At 47.5% G+C, this 20,362-nt stretch overlaps 1 protein-coding gene and 1 long non-coding RNA gene across 4 annotated transcripts in view; both read right to left on the bottom strand.

Annotated features, from left to right (window-relative positions):
* Nucleotides 1–20,362, bottom strand: part of OLFM2 (olfactomedin 2) — a 216,170-nt gene that overhangs the window by 156,231 nt on the left and 39,577 nt on the right. Inside the window, exon 1 of one of the 3 annotated variants that reach the window (XM_083599778.1) lies at nucleotides 1,761–2,127. The exons of 1 other annotated variant lie outside the window; for it this stretch is intronic. In XM_083599778.1, the coding sequence (XP_083455904.1) occupies nucleotides 1,761–1,895 (135 nt within the window). In that variant the 5' untranslated portion in view covers nucleotides 1,896–2,127. Of the gene's footprint in view, nucleotides 1–1,760; nucleotides 2,128–20,362 lie in introns of those variants that run through there. One more of the 3 variants, XM_083599779.1, reaches the window with a different exon arrangement.
* On the bottom strand, nucleotides 7,463–19,639 carry LOC310756159. Its single transcript, XR_014544733.1, has 3 exons — nucleotides 19,545–19,639; nucleotides 9,104–9,231; nucleotides 7,463–7,578 (listed from the first exon to the last, which is right to left on the bottom strand). It is a non-coding gene; the product is annotated as an uncharacterized lncRNA (long non-coding RNA).

Genomic DNA, 20,362 nt, shown 5'->3' with positions numbered 1-20,362 from the left:
CTAACATCTGCTCTATACAGGAATTTGTATCTACACATTTGCTAGACACTATTTAAGCTGACACCTATACCCCGCCCCCCCCCCCGGATTTCTAAAAATGACTGTGTAGTTTAGAAAAGGAAAAGATTGTCCCAGCCCAGCTGCAAGAACATTCCCCTTCGCCACAGGAACTTGAGAGGGGGACCAATATTTTCTTCCCGCACATACCCAAGAAACCCTGCAGAGTCCACGACCCACGGGCTCTTCTGAACCAACTCTTCCCCCTTCTCATACACAAAGCAAGCGCTTCTCCTTTAAGAAAGGAGGAAAGTTTTCTAGTAGTAGAGAAATCTACTCAGACAAGCGTGAAAGGAATGGGGGCGGGAAGAAAAAGGGGGGGGGGAGAGAGAAGAGTCCTTCTTTCTCCAGATTTAGCGTAAATACGGTAATCAAGCCAAATTAACCCCAAGGTGGACGTAAGGAAGCTACAGCGCCTTTGGAGTAAGTGCGGATGCTGGCGGCATCCTGGGACGATCTCGAGCTGAAGATCGTCGGTGCACCCGAAAGCGGCCAGGCTACAAGCCTGGGAGGGACAGAGGGAGAAATTCGTCGCACCTACCGCGATGCCGAAGCCCCAGTTTGGCTAAGGGGGAAGGGGGCTCTCCCTTTCCACTCAAGAAAGGAGCAGGGAACACCAAGGAGCCACAGAAGGTGTCATCTAGCCAGGATCTGGAGGGGGGCTGTTGAAAGGGGGGCGAAAAATTGCCTTGCCATCCTCCACTCCCCACGGTCAGGGGGAAGCGTCGTGGATGCGGTGGGGTGGATCTGGAGGAATAAACAAACACTTGAAGGAGCTGCGGGGCGGAGGAAAGAGCAAGCCAACCGTGGTCTGAGAGGAGCGGAAAGCGGAAGAAGATCGGTCTCGAGTGGATAAGAGACTCTAGCGGCCGAAGCTGCAGCAAAGGCACGCAAGGCAGAAATCACGCAACCCTAGGTAGGATCATGCAAAGCGCGTTCGTTCAAGGAAATCTGGGTGTCTGCCCGAGCCCTTCAGACCGCCCACGCGAGCCGAATCTCCCGCGCGGAAACGTCCGGTGTCTTGAGCCCATCGGTGACTGGCATCCAGATAGGGATCCTGGAGGCCAGGGCGGGGAGGAGGTCCCGGTCACCCGGCGAAAGACCCGTTGGAAAGCTGGAGTGTGGGTGTGACTGAACAGCGTCCGTCCAGGCACTCCCCACCCCCTCAAAAATCTGCTGGTAAATAAGTTCTCTCTCCAGGGTTACACACACACACACACACACACACACACCCGCGTCAGCACACTCGGAAGCAGGGATGGCTGGCCTAGAAAAACTAGTAGACGCCCAACGCGGGATGGCAAGGGCCGGGGAGAAACGGGGACCCCGGCGCCTGGAAAGCTCTTCCGCGGCGCGCGCCTTCCTCGCGGTGGATAGAAGCTCCTCGCCGAGTAAACAGACGGGCAAGCGCGGAGCTGGCGGCTTTGTAGCTTATCGCAGCTCGTCGGGAGGGAGGAGAGGGACCCTCGCGAAAGCCTAGTCGGACGGGGTGGGGGTGACAGAGTCCCGGAATGGCAGTGTGCCCGTGCCCCGCCTCCCCGCCCGCTTTGCGCAACTAGATGAACTGGGACCCTCGACCCTCCAAGCCGGCCTCCCTACGGAGCTGCAAAGGCGCTAAGGGAGGCCCGCCGGGCTCCCGGGAAACGCGCGTTGGCAGCCTCGAAGGGGCGGCCGTGGGGCAGGCGAAGAAGAGGCGGACTCACGCTTCTCTCGGAAGTGCCAGCCTGGGAGATGGTGCCGTTGAGCCCCACGAGCGACGGCAGCGTCTGGGACATCCAATTGGTGACCATGGCCATGGTGCTGAGCACGGCGCCGATCTTGAGCAGCGGCACGGTCATGTCGCCCCCTGCCTCATGCCCCTCGCCCTCCGGCGAAGCCCGCGGCGCAGCCCGCCTCCCGGCTCATCTGCCCCGTCGGGCACGCGCCGGCCTCCACCCCGCTCTCCCTTCCTGGCCGGGCCGCGCGTCTCCGTCTGCCGAGGCGAAGGCGAGGAAGCAGCCAAGAAGCGGGGCGCTTCGCGCGCCCCTCCTTATAACAGCCCCGGCCTCTCGCAGCCGCTCTGACGTCACGCCGCCAGTGGCCACAGGCCGGCTCAGCGGGGGGGGGGGGAGCGCCCAGCGCAAATTAAAGGGAGGGTGCGCGTGGCTGGGGGCGGCGTGGATGTAATTAGGCTTGAGGCTTGCACTTGGGGTTGCAGTCAGCTCCTGAGCCAAGAGGAACTGCCCTCCTGCGCGCGCTTACTTCGGAGGAAACCTCCACCGAATGCACGCAGGTTTGTGTCCGTGCAAGCCATGCAATAGGAGCGGGATGCCTGAAGAAAAGCGCAGCTCACAGAATAATAGGGCAGGGCGGATAATCCGATTTCAGGATAATCCGCTCTCACCCCAACTCCTGTGCCAAACTAGCGCACTTCATTGCTCACTGGACAGGGTTCCCCCCTCTTCTCAGTTTGCAGACTCCACCACCTGCCTCCCTGCAAGGAATTATGGAGCTTCTCTCAGGCTGCGGCTGGGGGGCTGGGGCTGGATTAAATTAAACCTGCCTTCCTCTCCCGCGGTCGCTGCATATTACTCAAATAAGCGTTCCAAGTTCCAACTAAACTTTCCAGAAAAGTAGCAGTCTGTGGTAGCCAAGACAGCAAAAACTCTTGTGGCCCAAGAGACCACCTAAGGAAGCGTGCAGACGACGCGAACTCTAGCCGCCTGCCCATCTGCTCAACCAGCGCTCTTGCTGGCGTCAGCCTCCCCTTCAGGGGTTCATCCGCCTGCTCATCTTCTTCAAAGGTGATACGCTAGGCCACCGTCTGCCAGCAGTCCCCTTCTGCAGCCTACCTGGAACAGACACAGGTTAGTATCTGCAAAAAATGGACAGGTCTGATAGCAGAAAGGGAAATCATTTCAACCTACCAGAGCACTCCGCAGCTGACCTTAAGGAGGCCAGGCTTGAGCTAAGGCACTTAACAGTACTTCGAAGGGAAACTCCAGTGGGGAACTGCTGAATTACAATTGATCCAGCAATTCAATCGTGTCACCTGTGGCCTGAATAAGATTACAGCTGTTGTTGCTGTTGTTGTTGCTTTTATTAGGCTACATGTGTTAATTATCTTACCAATGCCAGGAAGCTTCTGTCACCACCATTGCTACTTTGCCAAGTGGGGTCACGGCAACTAATTTCTTTTCAGGGAATCATCACGGTCTGCTCATTTCACTTTCTCCATCCCTTTCGAAACCTATTCCTCTACATTCTTACAGCATGTAACTGCACAGTTGACAAGCTGGAACATGTGCAGAGGAGGGCAACCAAGATGATCGATGGTCTGACAACCAAGTCTTAGGAGTCTTACAAGAAAGGAGATTCCGACTAAACATCAGGAAGAACTTTCTGATAGCAAGAGCCATTTGACAATGGAGCCGTTTGACAGCATGGGGTTGTTGTCTTTCCTTCCTTGGAGATTCTTAAGCAAAGGTTGGATGGTCATTTGTCATGGATGCTTTCATGGGTGTAGCGGGGGGGGGGGGAGGGAGCAGGGGGGAGCTGCCCCCCTCCTAGATCAAGTAAAACATTAGAAATACTTAACTAACTGACCAATCATCTTGGTTCTGCCCTAACAAAAGTCCTGACCCCCCACGAAATCCTGCCCCCCACTAACAAAAATCCTAGCTATGTCCATGGATGCTTTAGCTGAGATTCCTGCATTTCAAGGGGTTGGACTAGATGACCCTTGGGGTCCCTTCCATCTCTACAATTCTATGATTTTCATGAGATAGACAACAACAATTCCCACTATTACCACTATATGAATAATACATATGCTTGCCAGCTCAAGATTATGCTTTCTGTATACAGTGAAGTGGGCTCTTGTCCACCAAAGCATATGCCATAATAAATGTGTTCCTTGTTGTCTTCCCAATAGTGTCAATTTCAAACACCAGAGATGCCCCGGCTCCACTTTTGCCAATGCTACTTCTATCACAAAAACTGATTCTCCCTGCTACTGTATCTTGAGATCTCCCTGAGACAGTGCTATGCATGTTTACAGAGCAAGCCCCATTGGACTCAGTACATAGGGTGCAGACTGCAATACTATGCCCAGTTACAAACTCATGTAGCCAAGTGGTTAAATGGGTCTGTGCCCATTGAACACAGTGGGGCTTGCTTGTGAATATCTGCAGCTGCATAATTCCAAATTTCTCTCATGGAGGGGCTATTACTCAGTGGTACAGCATGAGATTTGCATGGCCAAGGTCTGAGGTTCAGACAGGTTCCTATCTGAAATCCTGGAGTCCCACTTCAAGCCAGTGTTGACAACACTGAGCAAGACGGACTAATGGTCTGTTTTAGTACAAGGCATTGTCCTCAATTCAGAAAGATGTAATTCAGAATAACTGCACAAAAGGTTGCACATATTCCACACACACAAACACCTGTATGCTTGGGTTAGGCATCCAGTAGTAGGCTAGGGCAGGGATAGCCAATGATGCCCTCCAGATGTTGTCAAGAAAGATGAGAGTTGGAGTCCAGCAAGAAGTCAACAGCATCTGAAGGACACCACACTGGTTACCCCTTAGGGCAGGCATCCTCAAACTTGGCCCCCCAGCTGTTTTGGGACTACAATTCCCATCATCCCTGACCACTGGTCCTGTTAGCTAGGGATGATGGGAGTTGTAGTCCCAAAACAGCTGGAGGGCCAAGTTTGGGGGTGCCTGCCTTAGGGTGTGGGAGTTGCTTGCTGCCTGGTTTGGTTTTTACTGTTGCATCAATCAATATAGCACAGGTGCTCTGCTTTTGCTGCTTTTATCTGCCCCACGATTTGATATTGATGGAGGCAAAGATTTTAGTCTTGGAGGATTCTTTCTTTTACTAGCCATGCAATTCAGCCAAAGTCAGATCCTTACAAGACTGCAATCTTATACCTACTCAGTGGGGCTGGCTTCTGAGTAGAAATGCATGAGATTGCATTGAAAGTCACTGGTTTCAGTGGGAAAAGTAAGCGTGCTCAATGTTGCAATCCTGTGCAACTTCCTAAAAAATAACATTGTGGGGCTTACTTCAAAGTAAACATGTACAGAATCAGGCCGTACATCTTCCCCATTGAAATCAACTGGACAAGCAACACATCAGTTGTTATAATCTGCGTTATAATTTGGGGGTGCAATATTTGCTATTATATATCTGTGTAAGTCACACATACAGTCATTTCATGAAAAAAATGTATATCTGTTTGTAATTATTCAGGGGCAACTGGAAGCATCCTTTATCAGTGATGTGGTGTTTTAGCACTAAACCAGGTGTAAAAAGCAATATCTACAAGCAAGGAGCATTGAAAAAGATCCATCTGCATTGATTGTGCTTCCTATGCTATGATTTTTTCCAATTTGCCAGATAGACCAGCTAGTATTTCTGTAGAGATTAGATGTATTATGTTGGTGCACTGAGCTATAACACAATCTTTTTGCAGATTTAAAGTAGAAATGGCCAACTTCCGTATGCTTATGAAATACTATATTCTACAAACCAATCTTCCCAAACCTCCCGATATTTTGGACTATAACTCCCTAGTTAACATGGCCAGTGGCCAGGGAACATGGGAGCTGTAGTTCAACAACATCCACAGGGCAGCAGGAAGCTTGCTCCTGATAGTGGGTCATAGACTACCCACAATGATGTCTTCACTGATAATGAAGATGGGGCCATCTAGCAAAACGAGTTATGGACCACAGGTGCCCAAGCATAGCCATAGCATTATGCACAGCTATGCCCAAGGAGAGATACAGTGCTAATACCTAGACTGAAAACATTTCCTTCACCTTTTCCAACAATTGGAGCTAGGCATCCCCCACCTTTTTAAAAAGCAAAAAACAAAACATAAATTGATTCAAATGTGGTTGAGTCCATCAGCTTTGGCCACCTCTGTCTTAAGAGTCTGGGCTATTGCAGATGTATTCTGCTTCTGCTTCTGCTTCTTTGGCGATCACTCGTAGCTGAGTAAGATTGTCTTCCATAAACATGGTTTAAAAAGTGAGTCCGTAAGTGGCTGTGGAGGCCAATTCTGGATCCACAAGTCCGTCCACAGTGGGAACATTGGTTTCTGGGCGGGAATTAATCACGGTGTGGATTTGCGTGCCTTTCTCTTAGCATGTTTCTCCCTTGCGTTCTGAGTTTGAGTGTCTTCAAAGCCCATGCCACCTTTGGTAAAGGCTGGTCTCCAACTGGAGCGCTCATAGGCCAGTGTTTCCCAGTTGTCAGTGTTTATATTACATTTTTTTTAGATTTGCCTTGAGACAGTCTTTAAACCTCTTTTGTTGAGCATTATGCTTTCCATTTTTACGGAATAGAGTAGTTGCTTTGGAAGACAATAATCAGGCATCTGCACATGACCAGTCCAACAAAGTTGATGTTGAAGAATCATTACTTCAATACTAGTGATCTTTGCTTCTTCCAATACACTGGCATTAGTTTGCCTATCTTCCAAAGTGATGTGTAAACATTTTCGGAGACACCATTGATGAAATATTTCCAGGAGTTGGAAATGTCGTTTATAAGTGGTCCATGTTTCACAAGCATACAGTAAGGTTGGTAGTACAATAGCTTTGTAAACAAGCATTTTGGTTTCCTTGTGAATGTCCTGGTCCTCAAACACTCTGCACTTCAATCGGGAGAAAGCCTCACTCACAGAGCTCAGGCGATGCTGGATTTCAGCATCAATGTTGGCTCTTGTGGAAAGATAACTGCCTGCAACATGTTCTTAACCCAATAACAGTATATTAGAGGTGGATTGATTCTGTTCTCCTAGTGCTGTGATGCTACACTGTTATGGGAGGTGCTATAGTGCAACAAAGGTTGGAACAAAAAAAAAACCCCTCAGAACATTTGCGGTATGGAAAGTTATGGGATTTCAGCAGGAAGTTACACTGACTGGAAATGGAGCAGACCGATTTTCAAATGATAGATGAAGGAGTGTGGAGGAGAGGCAGGATCATAGCAACAGAGTGTGAAGGAGGGGTGGGCGAGGTCATGGTGGCAGGCTCCACCCTACCAAAATGAGTGTTCAACTGAATATTAGAGCTAGGCGGGCCAACTCCTAGTTGGCCCCCTCAATATCTGCTGGCAGGGGGCTGGGCCCCCATGATGTTGAGGGAGTGGAGGAAGCTGAGCATGGTGTGGTTCAGTGGCTGGCTCCTCCTGAATGCAAGAGAGGAATCTACGTCATGCTGACTTCTGCCCTTAACCTCCTCCCAACGGTGCTATGTTGTGCATGCATTGCACACATGACATCACACGTGTGCACCGTGCACCTCCCCCCCCATTTTGGGCGCAAGACAGCACCTCTGGTTAGATCATAGCCTATGCAGGTATGACTATATGCATGTAGAGCTGTCTCCACATAATAAGGAAACATGGATCATACAGACAAAGGTTATATTTGCAGTTCAAATGAGCATGCAGGCTGATTCAACAATCCTGCTTACTCACACTCACTCCTTATGACTCCAGCCGACGCACATGTGAGCAAGGCTAGACCTGAAATGAGAATGATGTGAAATAAACTTAGGAAGATGTTGAAGGGTTTGGAATGCGGGGTGGAAGGAAAGACACACATCTGGCCAATCAAAACTTTTCTCCAAGTGCCACCAACTTAGGTGTGAAAGTAAGGGACAGGGAGTCAGAACACAGCAGTGTGGAAGGGAGCCTTGATTAGTGTTAATGGAACATTCCCCAGTCTATTAGACAAAGCTCATAATCTTGGTGTAGGAGAACAATCCTCTGCAGAAATGCTGGTGAGAGGGTGCATGCACAACAATTGGGAAGTGATGGTGTTAGATGCCACCAACTCAAGGCAGACCACTGACATACAGCTGGAGCATTAGAAGTTGCCTTTTACTGATTCAGAGCATTGGTCTACTAGGCTTATCAGGGATGGGGAATCTGTGGCATTCCAGATGTTGTTGAACTACAGGTACCATCGGACTACAGCTACCATCAACCCATAACCATTAGCCCTGCTGGCCAGGGCTGCGGAGGAGTTGAAGTCTAACAACCTCCAGAAGGTGCCATATTGACTGCCCCTGATCTACACTGACTGACAGTGGCTCTCCATCATTTTGGACATGAGTTTTTCCCAGCCCAAAGTGGAGATGTGAGGGATTGAATTTGGGTCCTTCTAAATGCAAAGTGTTTGCTCTGCCATGAAGCAATGTCCCTTCCCCAGCTGGCTACAGCTCTTCAGGTTCTCAGGCACAGTTCTTTCCCAGTCCAGCTGTAATCTTTCACCTGGAGATGCAAGATAATGAACTTTGGATTTTATCACGAAATGCATGTGCACTGCCGTTGAGCTTTGACCCATCAGAGAATGGGAAAGTATATGCCATTCTCATAGATTTATGAACACAAGAAGGTGAGATGATTCCACAACATGAAGTTGTGGGTTCTCAATGAAAATCACTGAGAAAGAGGCACATTTTCCAGTACTATTTAAATGTTTGCGTAAATCAGTGAGCTCTAGTTGAAGGATACAGTAAAACAGGCTTAGATTTAAAAACTAGCAGAAAGCCTAGTGGTATTTGAGCAATGGACCACATTGTCTAAGGTGGCTGCAGAGTCCTTTTCCTTGAAAGTTTTCAAAGAGAGAGAGAAGAAAGACCAGACTGGCATCTGCTAGAGTGGATTAAGAATACACACACACACACACACACACACACACACACACATATATATATATATATATAATGGTGGCCCTTTCCTGGTCAGATATGAATTTCCCAGCAGTCCTGTTAGCTAAACATGTGGATTTTTCTACAGGACTGGGAGATGTACTGGCTTAGGGCAGTCAGTCAACAGCAGCAGAGGATGTCCTAGTGTGGCAGAGGTGCTTACCTGACCTCCCAGCAGTTAAGTTGCTGTTGTTTACTGAGCAAGGTGAGTTGGTGGTGAGGTTGGTGTAGTGCAAGCATACCACCAGCACTCCTGTCAGTGTGTTTGCACCACATCACTCTATCTACCACCTCACTCCTCACCCTTCCCCTCCTGATAAGCTGCAGAAACTCACCTGCGAGAAGGTCAGGTAAATGCCTCTGGCCAGCTGTGCGAGCTTCTGCTGGTCAATGGGGCTCTTCAAAGAACCCCTAGATTCTGTAACATTTTACAGGAGATTCAGTACAGCAGTGAGCAACAAAACTGCAAATGAAAAAACAGCAAGTTAATATGTTATAATGGTGAATGAGGAAATGATGGCTCTGCAGCCATTCCAAACAGCTGGGACTCCTGCCTTAAGGGATGCAGATGGAAGGGCAGCAGAGTCCTCTAGTGGTGGCTGTCAAGATCCTAATTCATCTCTCCATACAGAAAACGGAAATAGCTTTCTTCTTTGGACAAAAAGCTAGTGACTTCTCATTTTCTCCTGATGCAGGACCCACCTTTTGCTCCAGCCTACAATATATCACAAACAGAGCAGGGCAGGACATCCACTGAAAACCAAACCAACCACAAAACAGGTGAAGCACCACTGCTGGGGAAAAGAAAGGGAGGGGGATATAGTTCAGAGATAGGGAACCTGTGACTTTCCAGATGACACTGAACTAGAACTTCCAGCACCCCTGGCCATTGGCTATGCTGCCCGCAGCTGAGGGGAGTTGTAGTCCAAAACATCAAGAGGGCACCAGTTTCCCCACTCATGCCACCCCCACCCATTTTCAAGGGGGTGGGGAGGATCCCTCCTCAAGTGCACACGTCTAACCGGAAATACTGTAGTGGCTGCTGTCATGAGAGCATGACAAGAGCTACGCTGGATCAGGCCAAGGGCTCGTCCAGTCTAGCATCCCATTCCAAAGTGGCCAACCAGATGCCTATGGGAAGTGTGCAAGCATGACCAGAGTGCAACAGCCCTCCCCCCTCTAGAATTCCCAGCAACTGAAGTGGAGGTAGAACAGAGGCTGTCAGTGGCTACAATGGCTATCAGTGTCCATCTGTTGGCTTTCTGTCATCTATCAGTGTGATCATTCCATTTTCATTCCTGCCTCTTTCCACCTGCAGGCCTGTCAGCCACAACCAACCGGTGGGTTGCCCTGCTTGCCCATATCTAACACTGGTTGGCTGTTTATTTGAAATGTTATAAGCTCATTACTGCTTTTACTAGACATCAGGAACAAACTATACCTATAAATAAAACCACCAATTAACATCTGTCTTTTGACTCTGTTGTTATATTGCTCTGTCAATAGAGGGATATCATGAAACTCCTAAGAGAGAGAATTGATTGGAAATGTATTGATGGCAAATAGAATAATTTTAGAAAAATGCTAGTGAAGGGGGAGGGGATCCATATTGTGTCAAATACAATGGATAAAAAGAAATTTACACCCTTTAAGTGTCTGGAAGAGAAAAGAGCACTGGAAGTGTGTATTCAGTCATTTTTCAGCAATATGATCCAATTTTCAAAAAATTCCATGATGTCTCTCTTTTTTAGCAGTGCTTTATTCTGTTTTTGCTAATAATGAGAAATGCAAGGAAATCAGCCCTGAGTGCTCACTGGAAGGACAGATCCTGAAGATGAGGCTCCAATACTTTGGCCACCTCATGAGAAGAGAAGACTCCCTGGAAAGGACTCTGATGTTGGGAAAAATGGAGGGCACAAGGAGAAGGGGACAACAGAGGACGAGATGGTGGGACAGTGTTCTCAAAGCTACCAGCATGAGTTTGACCAAACTACGGGAGGCAGTGGAAGACAGGAGTGCCTGGCATGCTCTGGTCCATGGGGTCACGAAGAGTCGGACACGACTAAATGACAACAACAACAATTGAGGCACTAAAGCTTGAGAGCATGGTAAGACAAGGTCAGGAGTCACGAGCAGCCAGATCTGTGCATGTCTTGTGCAACCTGATCACACCATGCCAGCAAGCAGAGAATCTGGGCTCTGGAACTGGATGCAGGCAAACACTTGAGGCAATGCCAGCAACACCTAGAAGAGTCTCAGAAGCCAAGGATATTCCTGTGCATGTATAGGTAAAGGTACCCCTGCCCGTACGGGCCAGTCGTGTCCGACTCTAGGATTGTGCACTCATCTCACTTAAGAGGCCGGGGGCCAGCGCTGTCCGGAGACACTTCCGGGTCACGTGGCCAGCGTGATGAAGCTGCTCAGGCGAGCCAGCACCAGCGCAGCACACGGAAACGCCGTTTACCTTCCCGCTATAAAGCGGTACCTATTTATCTACTTGCACTTAGGGGTGCTTTCGAACTGCTAGGTGGGCAGGAGCTGGGACCGAACGACGGGAGCTCACCCCGCCGCAGGGATTTGAACCGCCGACCATATGATCCGCAAGTCCTAGGCACTGAGGTTTTACCCACAGCGCCACCCGCGTGCCTCCTGTGCATGTATACCTGGGGCTAAGTCCCCTCAAGTTCAATGGAACCTTTTTTCAGGTGTGTGTATGCAACAAGAGTGGGACACCTTCCAGTGATAACCATGGCCAATTAATAGAAAGATAGAGAGATGCTAAATTTGTATCATTTATACAAAGTGCAGAATCTAAATGGGATTTCATGCAATTTTAGCTATTTCTCATTTTTCTCCTAGTTTTGGTCGGCATGTGGAAGGGAGGGTAGCGATCATAAAACTTCATGGAGGATAAGGCTTCTTACTATGACAGCTCTGTCCTCCCTCTGAGAACCAGTTGCTGGGAAGCACAAGTGGGGAGTGAGAGGGGCTGCGGTGCTCAGGTCCTGTTTCCAGGCTTCCACATGGATGGGCCTTTGGCTTGTTCCAACGGGGCTCTTCTAATGTTCTTAAGTGCTTTTCAAGGGCAAAAACAAAACCAACAACTCTGCAATAGATCTCAACTGAGTGGACTACATGAGAAAAATAAGCATGTGGTGTCCATTGATTCTAGAATAAAATGTTGTGCATACACAGCCTCTCTCTCTCGCTTCTGAGATTTCCTTAGGCAATTCCTCCATAAATCTTTCTGGAACGATGAGGATGAGCAACTTGGATGTTGCTTGTTTTTTAAAGGGAGCCTAACGTTGTTAGGTAAACACTCAGTACCATCTTTTTAATTTCCCCCTCCTCAGCTTATGTGGAATCACAGCATAAATATAACCTCTAGATATGCAATGAAAGGAGAGACCTGGGATCACAGAGAAAATGCCTCAACCTTGTCGAACATCCAGCCTCCTGAGTTAATTCAGACACAGCATGCAGAGTGACAGTCAAGAAAGATTTAAACAGATCTGGGAAGTCCTGTCAGGCAGGCACATATAAGGTACAAATGACATTAGATATGAGCAACTGTGATAAAAATGGTCTCCAATCAAAGCTAAAGTGCAATGGGGGTGGGGGACCCTGAACCCAGAATCCCTAATTCATCACCACCATTCCCTCCAAGCAATGCAGCACACTGAACAAATCAGAGGATTGGAATGCAGGTCTTGTATTGCCTTTCTTAAAGAAAGGTGATCGGTCGATAGGTTTCAATTATCAAGGAGCCAGACTCCTGTCAATAGCTGGAACAATTTTCATTGCAGCAAAACTTCTGCTGGGCAGGCAGAGAGTATAATCCAGGAGGTGGGACCTACAGATGGCTAGGGGGCCAGATACTAATATCTCCCTCCCTATGCAAACCAAGTGTGGCATGTAGACAGGACTGCCCATCTGCCCATTCCCTGATGTTCCAGCTGATCAGCTGATCTTAGGGGACTGGGAAGAACCATGCAGGAAGTTATACAAACCACTCGTGGCTCTTTGCAAGCCCTGACAATCAGCTTTGCAAGTGATGATCCACTGATTGGCACCACCTGCAAATCCCTTTGACCCAGCTGCATCTTTACATGACATCAGGCGTAGGACAGGTGGGCCTGGCCTGGCCATATTGTCTGCTGGGCAAAATAGGGAGGCCCGGTAGAGCTGGGCCCTCCGGCCAAAGGCTTCCCACCACTGGTGTAATCATATGCATCAGGATATTCAACATGGCAACCTCAGATATTGTTGGACTGCAACTCCAATCAGCCCTAGGCAGCATGGCCAATTGTTAGAGAGGATAGATTTTGTAGGTCCAGGAGCTTTTCATTCACGCCCTTAGGTATTCACTTTGCACCACATCCTTAGAGCAAGCAGGGTATAGGACTGCAACCAATGGCCATCCAATGGGGCTTACCTGAGAGTGATTCAGTGTGATGTGGTCAGGATGAGCTACACTAGACAATGCCAGGAAGCAAGCTGGCTTTAGCATCTCCATCTGACAGTAGTTAATTACAAAAAAGGCTGAGTTCAACAAAGCTTGTTTTATGGCCTTTAATGATTTCCAACAAACCTTTGATTCTGTCTACAGGTCCAGTCTTTGGGAACCAAAGCATCCTTGGGGGTATCTAACATAGTGGAAAACTCTTCTCTTTGGATGCTTTTATTAAAAGTTCTATGCCTCCCTTGAATATAAACATCTGCAGGAAGAGGAATTCAACGTAGCACTATGGCAATAATGCCACCAGCACAAGCCTTTCAGCTTGCTGGGTAGAACAATCCCTCTCTCCTCTCTCCATGTGATGTTCTGGGGGTTCTCCTGACCCCTGACCCAATTTTGAGGAGTGCAGGGGAACACGGAGGGTGAGGGGAAAGCCCCATTGAACTAGCACAAGTCTTTGTGCAGGCTTCTGCTAGCAGGACTAATTAACTGAATCCCAGCCTTGATAATGCACAAAGAATAAAAAATAAAACTATGCCATAACAAAAATGATAATAAAATCAAAGGGGCTGCAGATGGACAAAACAGCATAGTTTAAGGCCTGGGAAAATAAAGTGCCCAGTGCCAAAAGTTTAATAGAACATCAAGGTCATATCCAACTAAGTTTTATTCACAGTGGACCCATTGACATGACTGGACCTGAAAGATATCTCACCCCATATAGACTCAGTCAATCTCTGCATTCTGCAAGTGAGGGCCTCCTACATTGGGAGTTCATGATGGCTGGGAGTTTGTTAAGAGGGAGATAGTAAAAGCACAACTTCAGGCAATACCAATGAGACGGAAACATGGAAGGTGCCTAAAGAAGCCAGGGTGGCTATCTAAAGAACTTTTAACTGAGTTAAGATTAAAAAAGGATGTGTACAAAAAATGGAAAAGGGGGGAAACCACCAAAGAGGAATTCAAACAAATAGCCAGCACGTGTAGACACAAAGTCAGAAAAGCTAAAGCACAGAATGAACTCAGGCTTGCTAGAGAGGTTAAAAGCAACAAAAAAGGCTTTTATGGGTATATTCGTAGCAAAAGGAAGAACAAAGAAACAGTGGGGTCACTAAGAGGAGAAGATGGTGAAATGCAAACAGGAGACACAGAAAGGGCTGAACTTCTCAATGCCTTCTTTGTCTCAGTCTTCTCCGATAAAGAAAACAATGCCCGACCTGAAGAATTTGGAGCAAATGATTCAGCAGAGGAAACACAGCCCAGAATAACTAAGGAGATAGTAGAAGAATACTTGGCTAGTTTAGATGTATTCAAGTCTCCAGGGCCAGATGAACTGCATCCAAGAGTATTAAAACAACTGGCAGATATGATCTCAGAACCACTGGCAGTCATCTTTGAGAATTCCTGGAGAACAGGCGAAGTCCCGGCAGATTGGAGGAGGGCAAATGTTGTCCCTATTTTCAAAAAGGGGGAAAGAGAGGACCCAAATAATTACCGCCCAGTCAGTCTGACATCAATACCAGGGAAGATTCTGGAGCAGATCATTAAGCAAACAGTCTGTGAGCACCTAGAAAGGAATGCTGTGATCACCAATAGTCAGATTTCTGAAAAATAAGTCATGTCAGACTAACCTGATCTCGTTTTTTGACAGAATTACAAGCCTGGTAGTTGAAGGGAACGCAGTGGATGTAGCCTACCTTGATTTCAGCAAGGCATTTGACAAGGTGCCCCATGATATTCTTGTAAAGAAGCTGGTAAAATGCGGTCTTGACTATGCTACCACTCAGTGGATTTGTAACTGGCTGACTGACCGAACCCAAAGGGTGCTCATCAATGGTTCCTCTTCATCCTGGAGAAGAGTGACTAGTGGGGTGCCACAGGGTTCTGTCTTGGGCCCAGTCTTATTCAACATCTTTATCAATGACTTGGATGATGGACTCAAGGGCATCCTGATCAAATTTGCAGATGACACCAAACTGGGAGGGGTGGCTAACACCCCAGAGGACAGGATCACACTTCAAAACGACCTTGACAGATTAGAGAACTGGGCCAAAACAAACAAGATGAATTTTAACAGGGAGAAATGTAAAGTATCACACTTGGGCAAAAAAAATGAGAGGCACAAATACAAGATGGGTGACACCTGGCTTGAGAGCAGTACATGTGAAAAGGATCTAGGAGTCTTGGTTGACCACAAACTTGACATGAGCCAACAGTGTGACGCGGCAGCTAAAAAAGCCAATGCAATTCTGGGCTGCATCAATAGGAGTATAGCATCTAGATCAAGGGAAGTAATAGTGCCACTGTATTCTGCTCTGGTCAGATCTCACCTGGAGTACTGTGTCCAGTTCTGGGCACCACAGTTCAAGAAGGACACTGACAAACTGGAACGTGTCCAAAGGAGGGCAACCAAAATGGTCAAAGGCCTGGAAACGATGCCTTATGAGGAACGGCTAAGGGAGCTGGGCATGTTTAGCCTGGAGAAGAGGAGGTTAAGGGGTGATATGATAGCCATGTTCAAATATATAAAAGGATGTCACATAGAGGAGGGAGAAAGGTTGTTTTCTGCTGCTCCAGAGAAGCGGACACGGAGCAATGGATCCAAACTACAAGAAAGAAGATTCCACCTAAACATTAGGAAGAACTTCCTGACAGTAAGAGCTGTTTGACAGTGGAATTTGCTGCCAAGGAGTGTGGTGGAGTCTCCTTCTTTGGAGGTCTTTAAGCAGAGGCTTGACAACCATATGTCAGGAGTGCTCTGATGGTGTTTCCTGCTTGGCAGGGGGTTGGACTCGATGGCCCTTGTGGTCTCTTCCAACTCTATGATTCTATGATTCTATGATTCTACATCTTATCAGGAAGCACATTCCACACAAAGTAGAAATCAAGTATTTAGTGTTGTGGCATCTGCCCTTTGGAATGCCATCCCCTTGAATATTAGAATATTGTCTTTTGGGCACCACAGAAGACCTGCCTCTTCTAACCAGCCCTTTAAGCTGAGCTCATTCCCAGTCTGCATGTATCCTGGAATTGTTTTTAAGATGCTTTTAGAACTTGTCTGCCACTCCTTGGGGAGCTCTTTGGGGAGGAAGGAAACTTTAAAATAAAATAGTCACACTTACCAATTTCAGTGGGTCTATGCTGAGTAAGACTGGCAGCAGATGCAACTCTCCGCTTTGTATTTTCCCATGTGCCACTTCTCAAGGTGGCGTGCATGGTTACCCCCCCTTTTTTATCCTCACAACACCCCTATGAGGTAGGATAGGCCCAAGGTCACACCATGAGCTTCGTGGCTGAGTGGAGATTTGAGCCCTGGTCTCCCAGGGGCTGGCCTGACAGTCAACTCACCACTCTGCTTGTCAGTGCCTGGGTGTATGGCTCTTCCCAGCCTCTTCCCCTGAGAGTCTGCAGGCAAGGAGCAAGATGCTTTCCAACTGAGCTAAATGGCTTGAGAGTGCAGGGCAGGGATGAAACTAGACATTCTTTCACTTGGTCAAAGACCTACTTGGGCACTCCCCTCCACACACATGCACATTTGTGTACACACACACATAGGCTGGGAGCCCTACTGGTGCCCCTCCGGTGGCTTCACCTGGGGCAAAAACCCCAACTAGTCCCCCTGTAGCTATGGCACTAGTGCAGGGCTTCCTCGGAAGGGACCATGGCCCAGTGGAAGAGCACATGCTTTCCATGCAGAGGATCCTTGCTCCATTCACTTTGTTGTTTGTTGTTGTTTAGTCGTTTAGTCGTGTCCGACTCTTTGTGACCCCATGGACCAGAGCATGCCGGGCCCTCCTGTCTTCCACTGCCTCCCGCAGTTTGGGCAAACTCATGCTGGTAGCTTCGAGAACACTGTCCAACCATCTCATCCTCTGTCATCCCCTTCTCCTTGTGCCCTCCATCTTTCCCAACATCAGGTCTTTTCCAGGGAGTCTTCTCTTCTCATGAGGTAGCCAAAGTATTGGAGCCTCAGCTTCAGGATCTGTCCTTCCAGTGAGCACTCATGCCTGATTTCCTTCAGAATGGATAGTTTTGATATTCTTGCAGTCCATGGGACTCTTAAGAGTCCAGCACCATAATTCAGAAGCATCCATTCTTCAGCGATCACTTCCATACATCACTACTGGGAAAACCATAGTGTTAACAATATGGACCTTTGTTGGCAAGGTGATGTCTCTGCTTTTTAAGATGCTGTGTAGGTTTGTCATTGCTTTTCTCCCAAGAAGCAGGTGTCAGGAGTCCATGCAGGATCCGCTCCCTGTGACCAGTAGGGCTTCGCAGGACTGGGGCCTTCCTAAGTTTGTTCTGGAGAGGCAAGGCGCGGCTGCACAGGTGAGGCCAATTGGTAACTCACTGTGCCTGGTGGCTAGAGCTGGGAAGGGATATAACGTCAGCATTTCCCTTCGGCTCTTTGCCACAGCAATACATTTCCTGTCTTGCTGCGTTTGGCTTCTTGCTTCCTGATCCTTGGACAAATGACTTCATGACTGCTTGCTTCTCAACCCTCGGACCCTTGACTTCATGACTCCCTGCTTCCTGACCCTCGGACCCCTGGCTTCTGGACTCTCGTTCCTGCTCCCACCCCGCCATTCTGCCCACGGTCCCGACATCCTCAGCCTGGACTTCGATCTCCTGTAGGCCGGACTGTGACAGCAGGCCTCTTTTAATTTCGTGGCTGCTGTCACCATCTGCAGTGATCATGCAGCCCAAGAAAGTAAAATCTCTCACTGCCTCCATTTCTTCCCCTTCTATTTGCCAGGAGGTGATGTGAACAGTAGCCATGATCTTATATATATTTTTTTATGTTTTTCACTAGAACCTTCAATGAAAAGGGTCAGGCAATAGGTGGTGGGGCAAGACCTAGGCCGGAGACATGCCAATTGCTGGATTTATTCTGTTGTTACTCTGGGGAGGTTACTAAAATATCTTGTGCCCGACTCTTTTGTGGCCACACTGATGAGCAGGTGAACTGAACTTGGTACAGTAAGACTGAAGTGAGAGACAGAGGTGGCAGCAGGTGGGTGAGCAAAAGGAATGGAACAATAATTTAATGACCAGTGGCGAGATCTAGGATCTGCTGATCCCGTCATACTCCTAACTGAACAGTCACCACAAATCTTGGCTTCTCAAACTGCTGCTGAGGCAGCAAAATGTGGATTCCTTTTCAAATCCAGAAAAACAAGTAGTGCCATTCATCATTTTTTCTTTTTTAAAAAGCACACCACACCCCTCAATTTATCATGAAATAGCTATCAACACAGCCAGCACACTTCACTGGAAACAACTGATTTGTCTAGCTCAGGTTTTTATCAGCAAATGCAGGTATTTCACATGAAATAACCACCTGATGAATTAGCTCGGCTGCTGCAGAGCCTAAGAAAAGCCATAAAACAGAGCCATGGACCTGATCCAGCCAAAGTTAAGTACATCTAACTTCCAATCCCATGTACGTTTACCAAGAAGTAAGTCTTTCATGTTCAGTGGGGCTCAGTCCCAACTAAGCGAGCAGAGCACTCTGCCACAGAAATAAATACGACTTAAAGGTGCAACCTTTGGGTTGGATCATGAACCAGGACAAAATGGAATCATATAATGGGGTAGTTTTAACTGTGTTAGCACATGGAGTCAAAACATGGGCTTACTAAGCAAGCCAATGGAAAGTATCTTGGCCTCCTTGATTCTTAAGTGTTTTGCTTCAGATATAGAAGGGGAATTTAGCAGTAGCAGCAATTGGAAGTGTGCCAAAAGGATTTCTCTGGCTGCTCTATCGTGTCTGCAACCCTTTTGCTGCTTGAATGAATCAAACTTGCAGCCCCATAATTGATAGCTGTATTGTACATACAGCTCAGTGCTGCACAAGTTTCTTGGGTGGTAAACCTTGCTGTGCTCCTTGGAATTTACTCCCAAGTATGTGAGCATAAGATGGCTGCCTTAGCATGAGACACGGCTTAAATTGACCAGGGCATGTCTAGTTGAGTGTTGGAGACCAACACAGGTTAACCAAAGGGATTAAATGAATGGCTGCAATTACTTCACATTTTAAAACTTCTCAGTTAAATCTGAGAAGCAGCTCAGAATCTAAGAGCACTTGTCTTGCACACAGAAGACCCCATATTCAGTTGTGGCTCTATCAGCCTATTTGACACATACACACCCTTCTGCAGAATTTGAAATGCCATAGATCATATATTCTGGACAAATGCCCATCTTAACTAATAAGTGGGCTGGGCTTGAACCTGATGTTTGATCCTTGGGCAAGATGGGCAATAGCAATAGATGGAAGCACCAATCAGGGAACTCAGCCTGAGTTGACTTACATAGCTGCACTGCTCAGCCACTTCTGTCCTCCTGCAAACAGGTTCTCATGAAGGTGCTCTTATCTAGCCCTCAAAGGAAAGCTTCCCAAGTCTAGACCATTGATCCATAAAATGAAAGCAATAATCAAAGTACTGTATTATAAAATAAATAAGACAGTATTGTAGATAAAAATTAAAATTTATTTTTTTTACCTGCACTGATGATAGTCATTGTTTGGATGGGAGGCTTTTATCCATTTCCGCAGTCACACAATCAATCAATCAATCAATCAATCAATCAATCAGTAAATCAGTAGCTGAACTGGGTTCCACACAGTCACAAAAACAAATTAACCGAAAAAGCCTCAAAATCAAAAATGCAAAATAAATAGCCAAAACAAAAGCACCAAACTTAATCCATTCCACAAGTCTGTTTGACTTCTGAAATGTTCGAAAACCAAGGCACAGCTTCTGATTGGTGCAGGTGCCCCAGAAACAATAGCCAACTGCCACATCAGACATTCATCTTATGCAAAACGTTCAAAAACTGGAACACTTACTTCTGGGTTTTTGGCATTTGGGAACCAAGGCGTTTGAGAACCAAGGTACCACGGTACTCCGAAACTCCATTTACCCTTCCTCCAGCCAGGTATGAATAATTGTCCCAAACGCAATGTATTCTGCTCAATCAATTATTTTGCCAGCCATGTCTAGGCTGCCAACAAAAAGAAAGGCACAGGTAATATCACACTTTGTGCTCCTACAGGACTGGTGGTGAGCCTATGGCCCTCCAGGTGCTGTTGGACTCCAACATCACTGGCCACTGGCCATGCTGGTTC

Source organism: Podarcis filfolensis, assembly GCF_964270895.1.
Source record: "Podarcis filfolensis genome assembly, chromosome: 2".
Lineage (NCBI taxonomy): Eukaryota > Metazoa > Chordata > Lepidosauria > Squamata > Lacertidae > Podarcis > Podarcis filfolensis.
The sequence above is the reverse complement of the archived record's forward strand: the minus strand, read 5'-3'. Positions and strand labels throughout refer to the sequence as shown.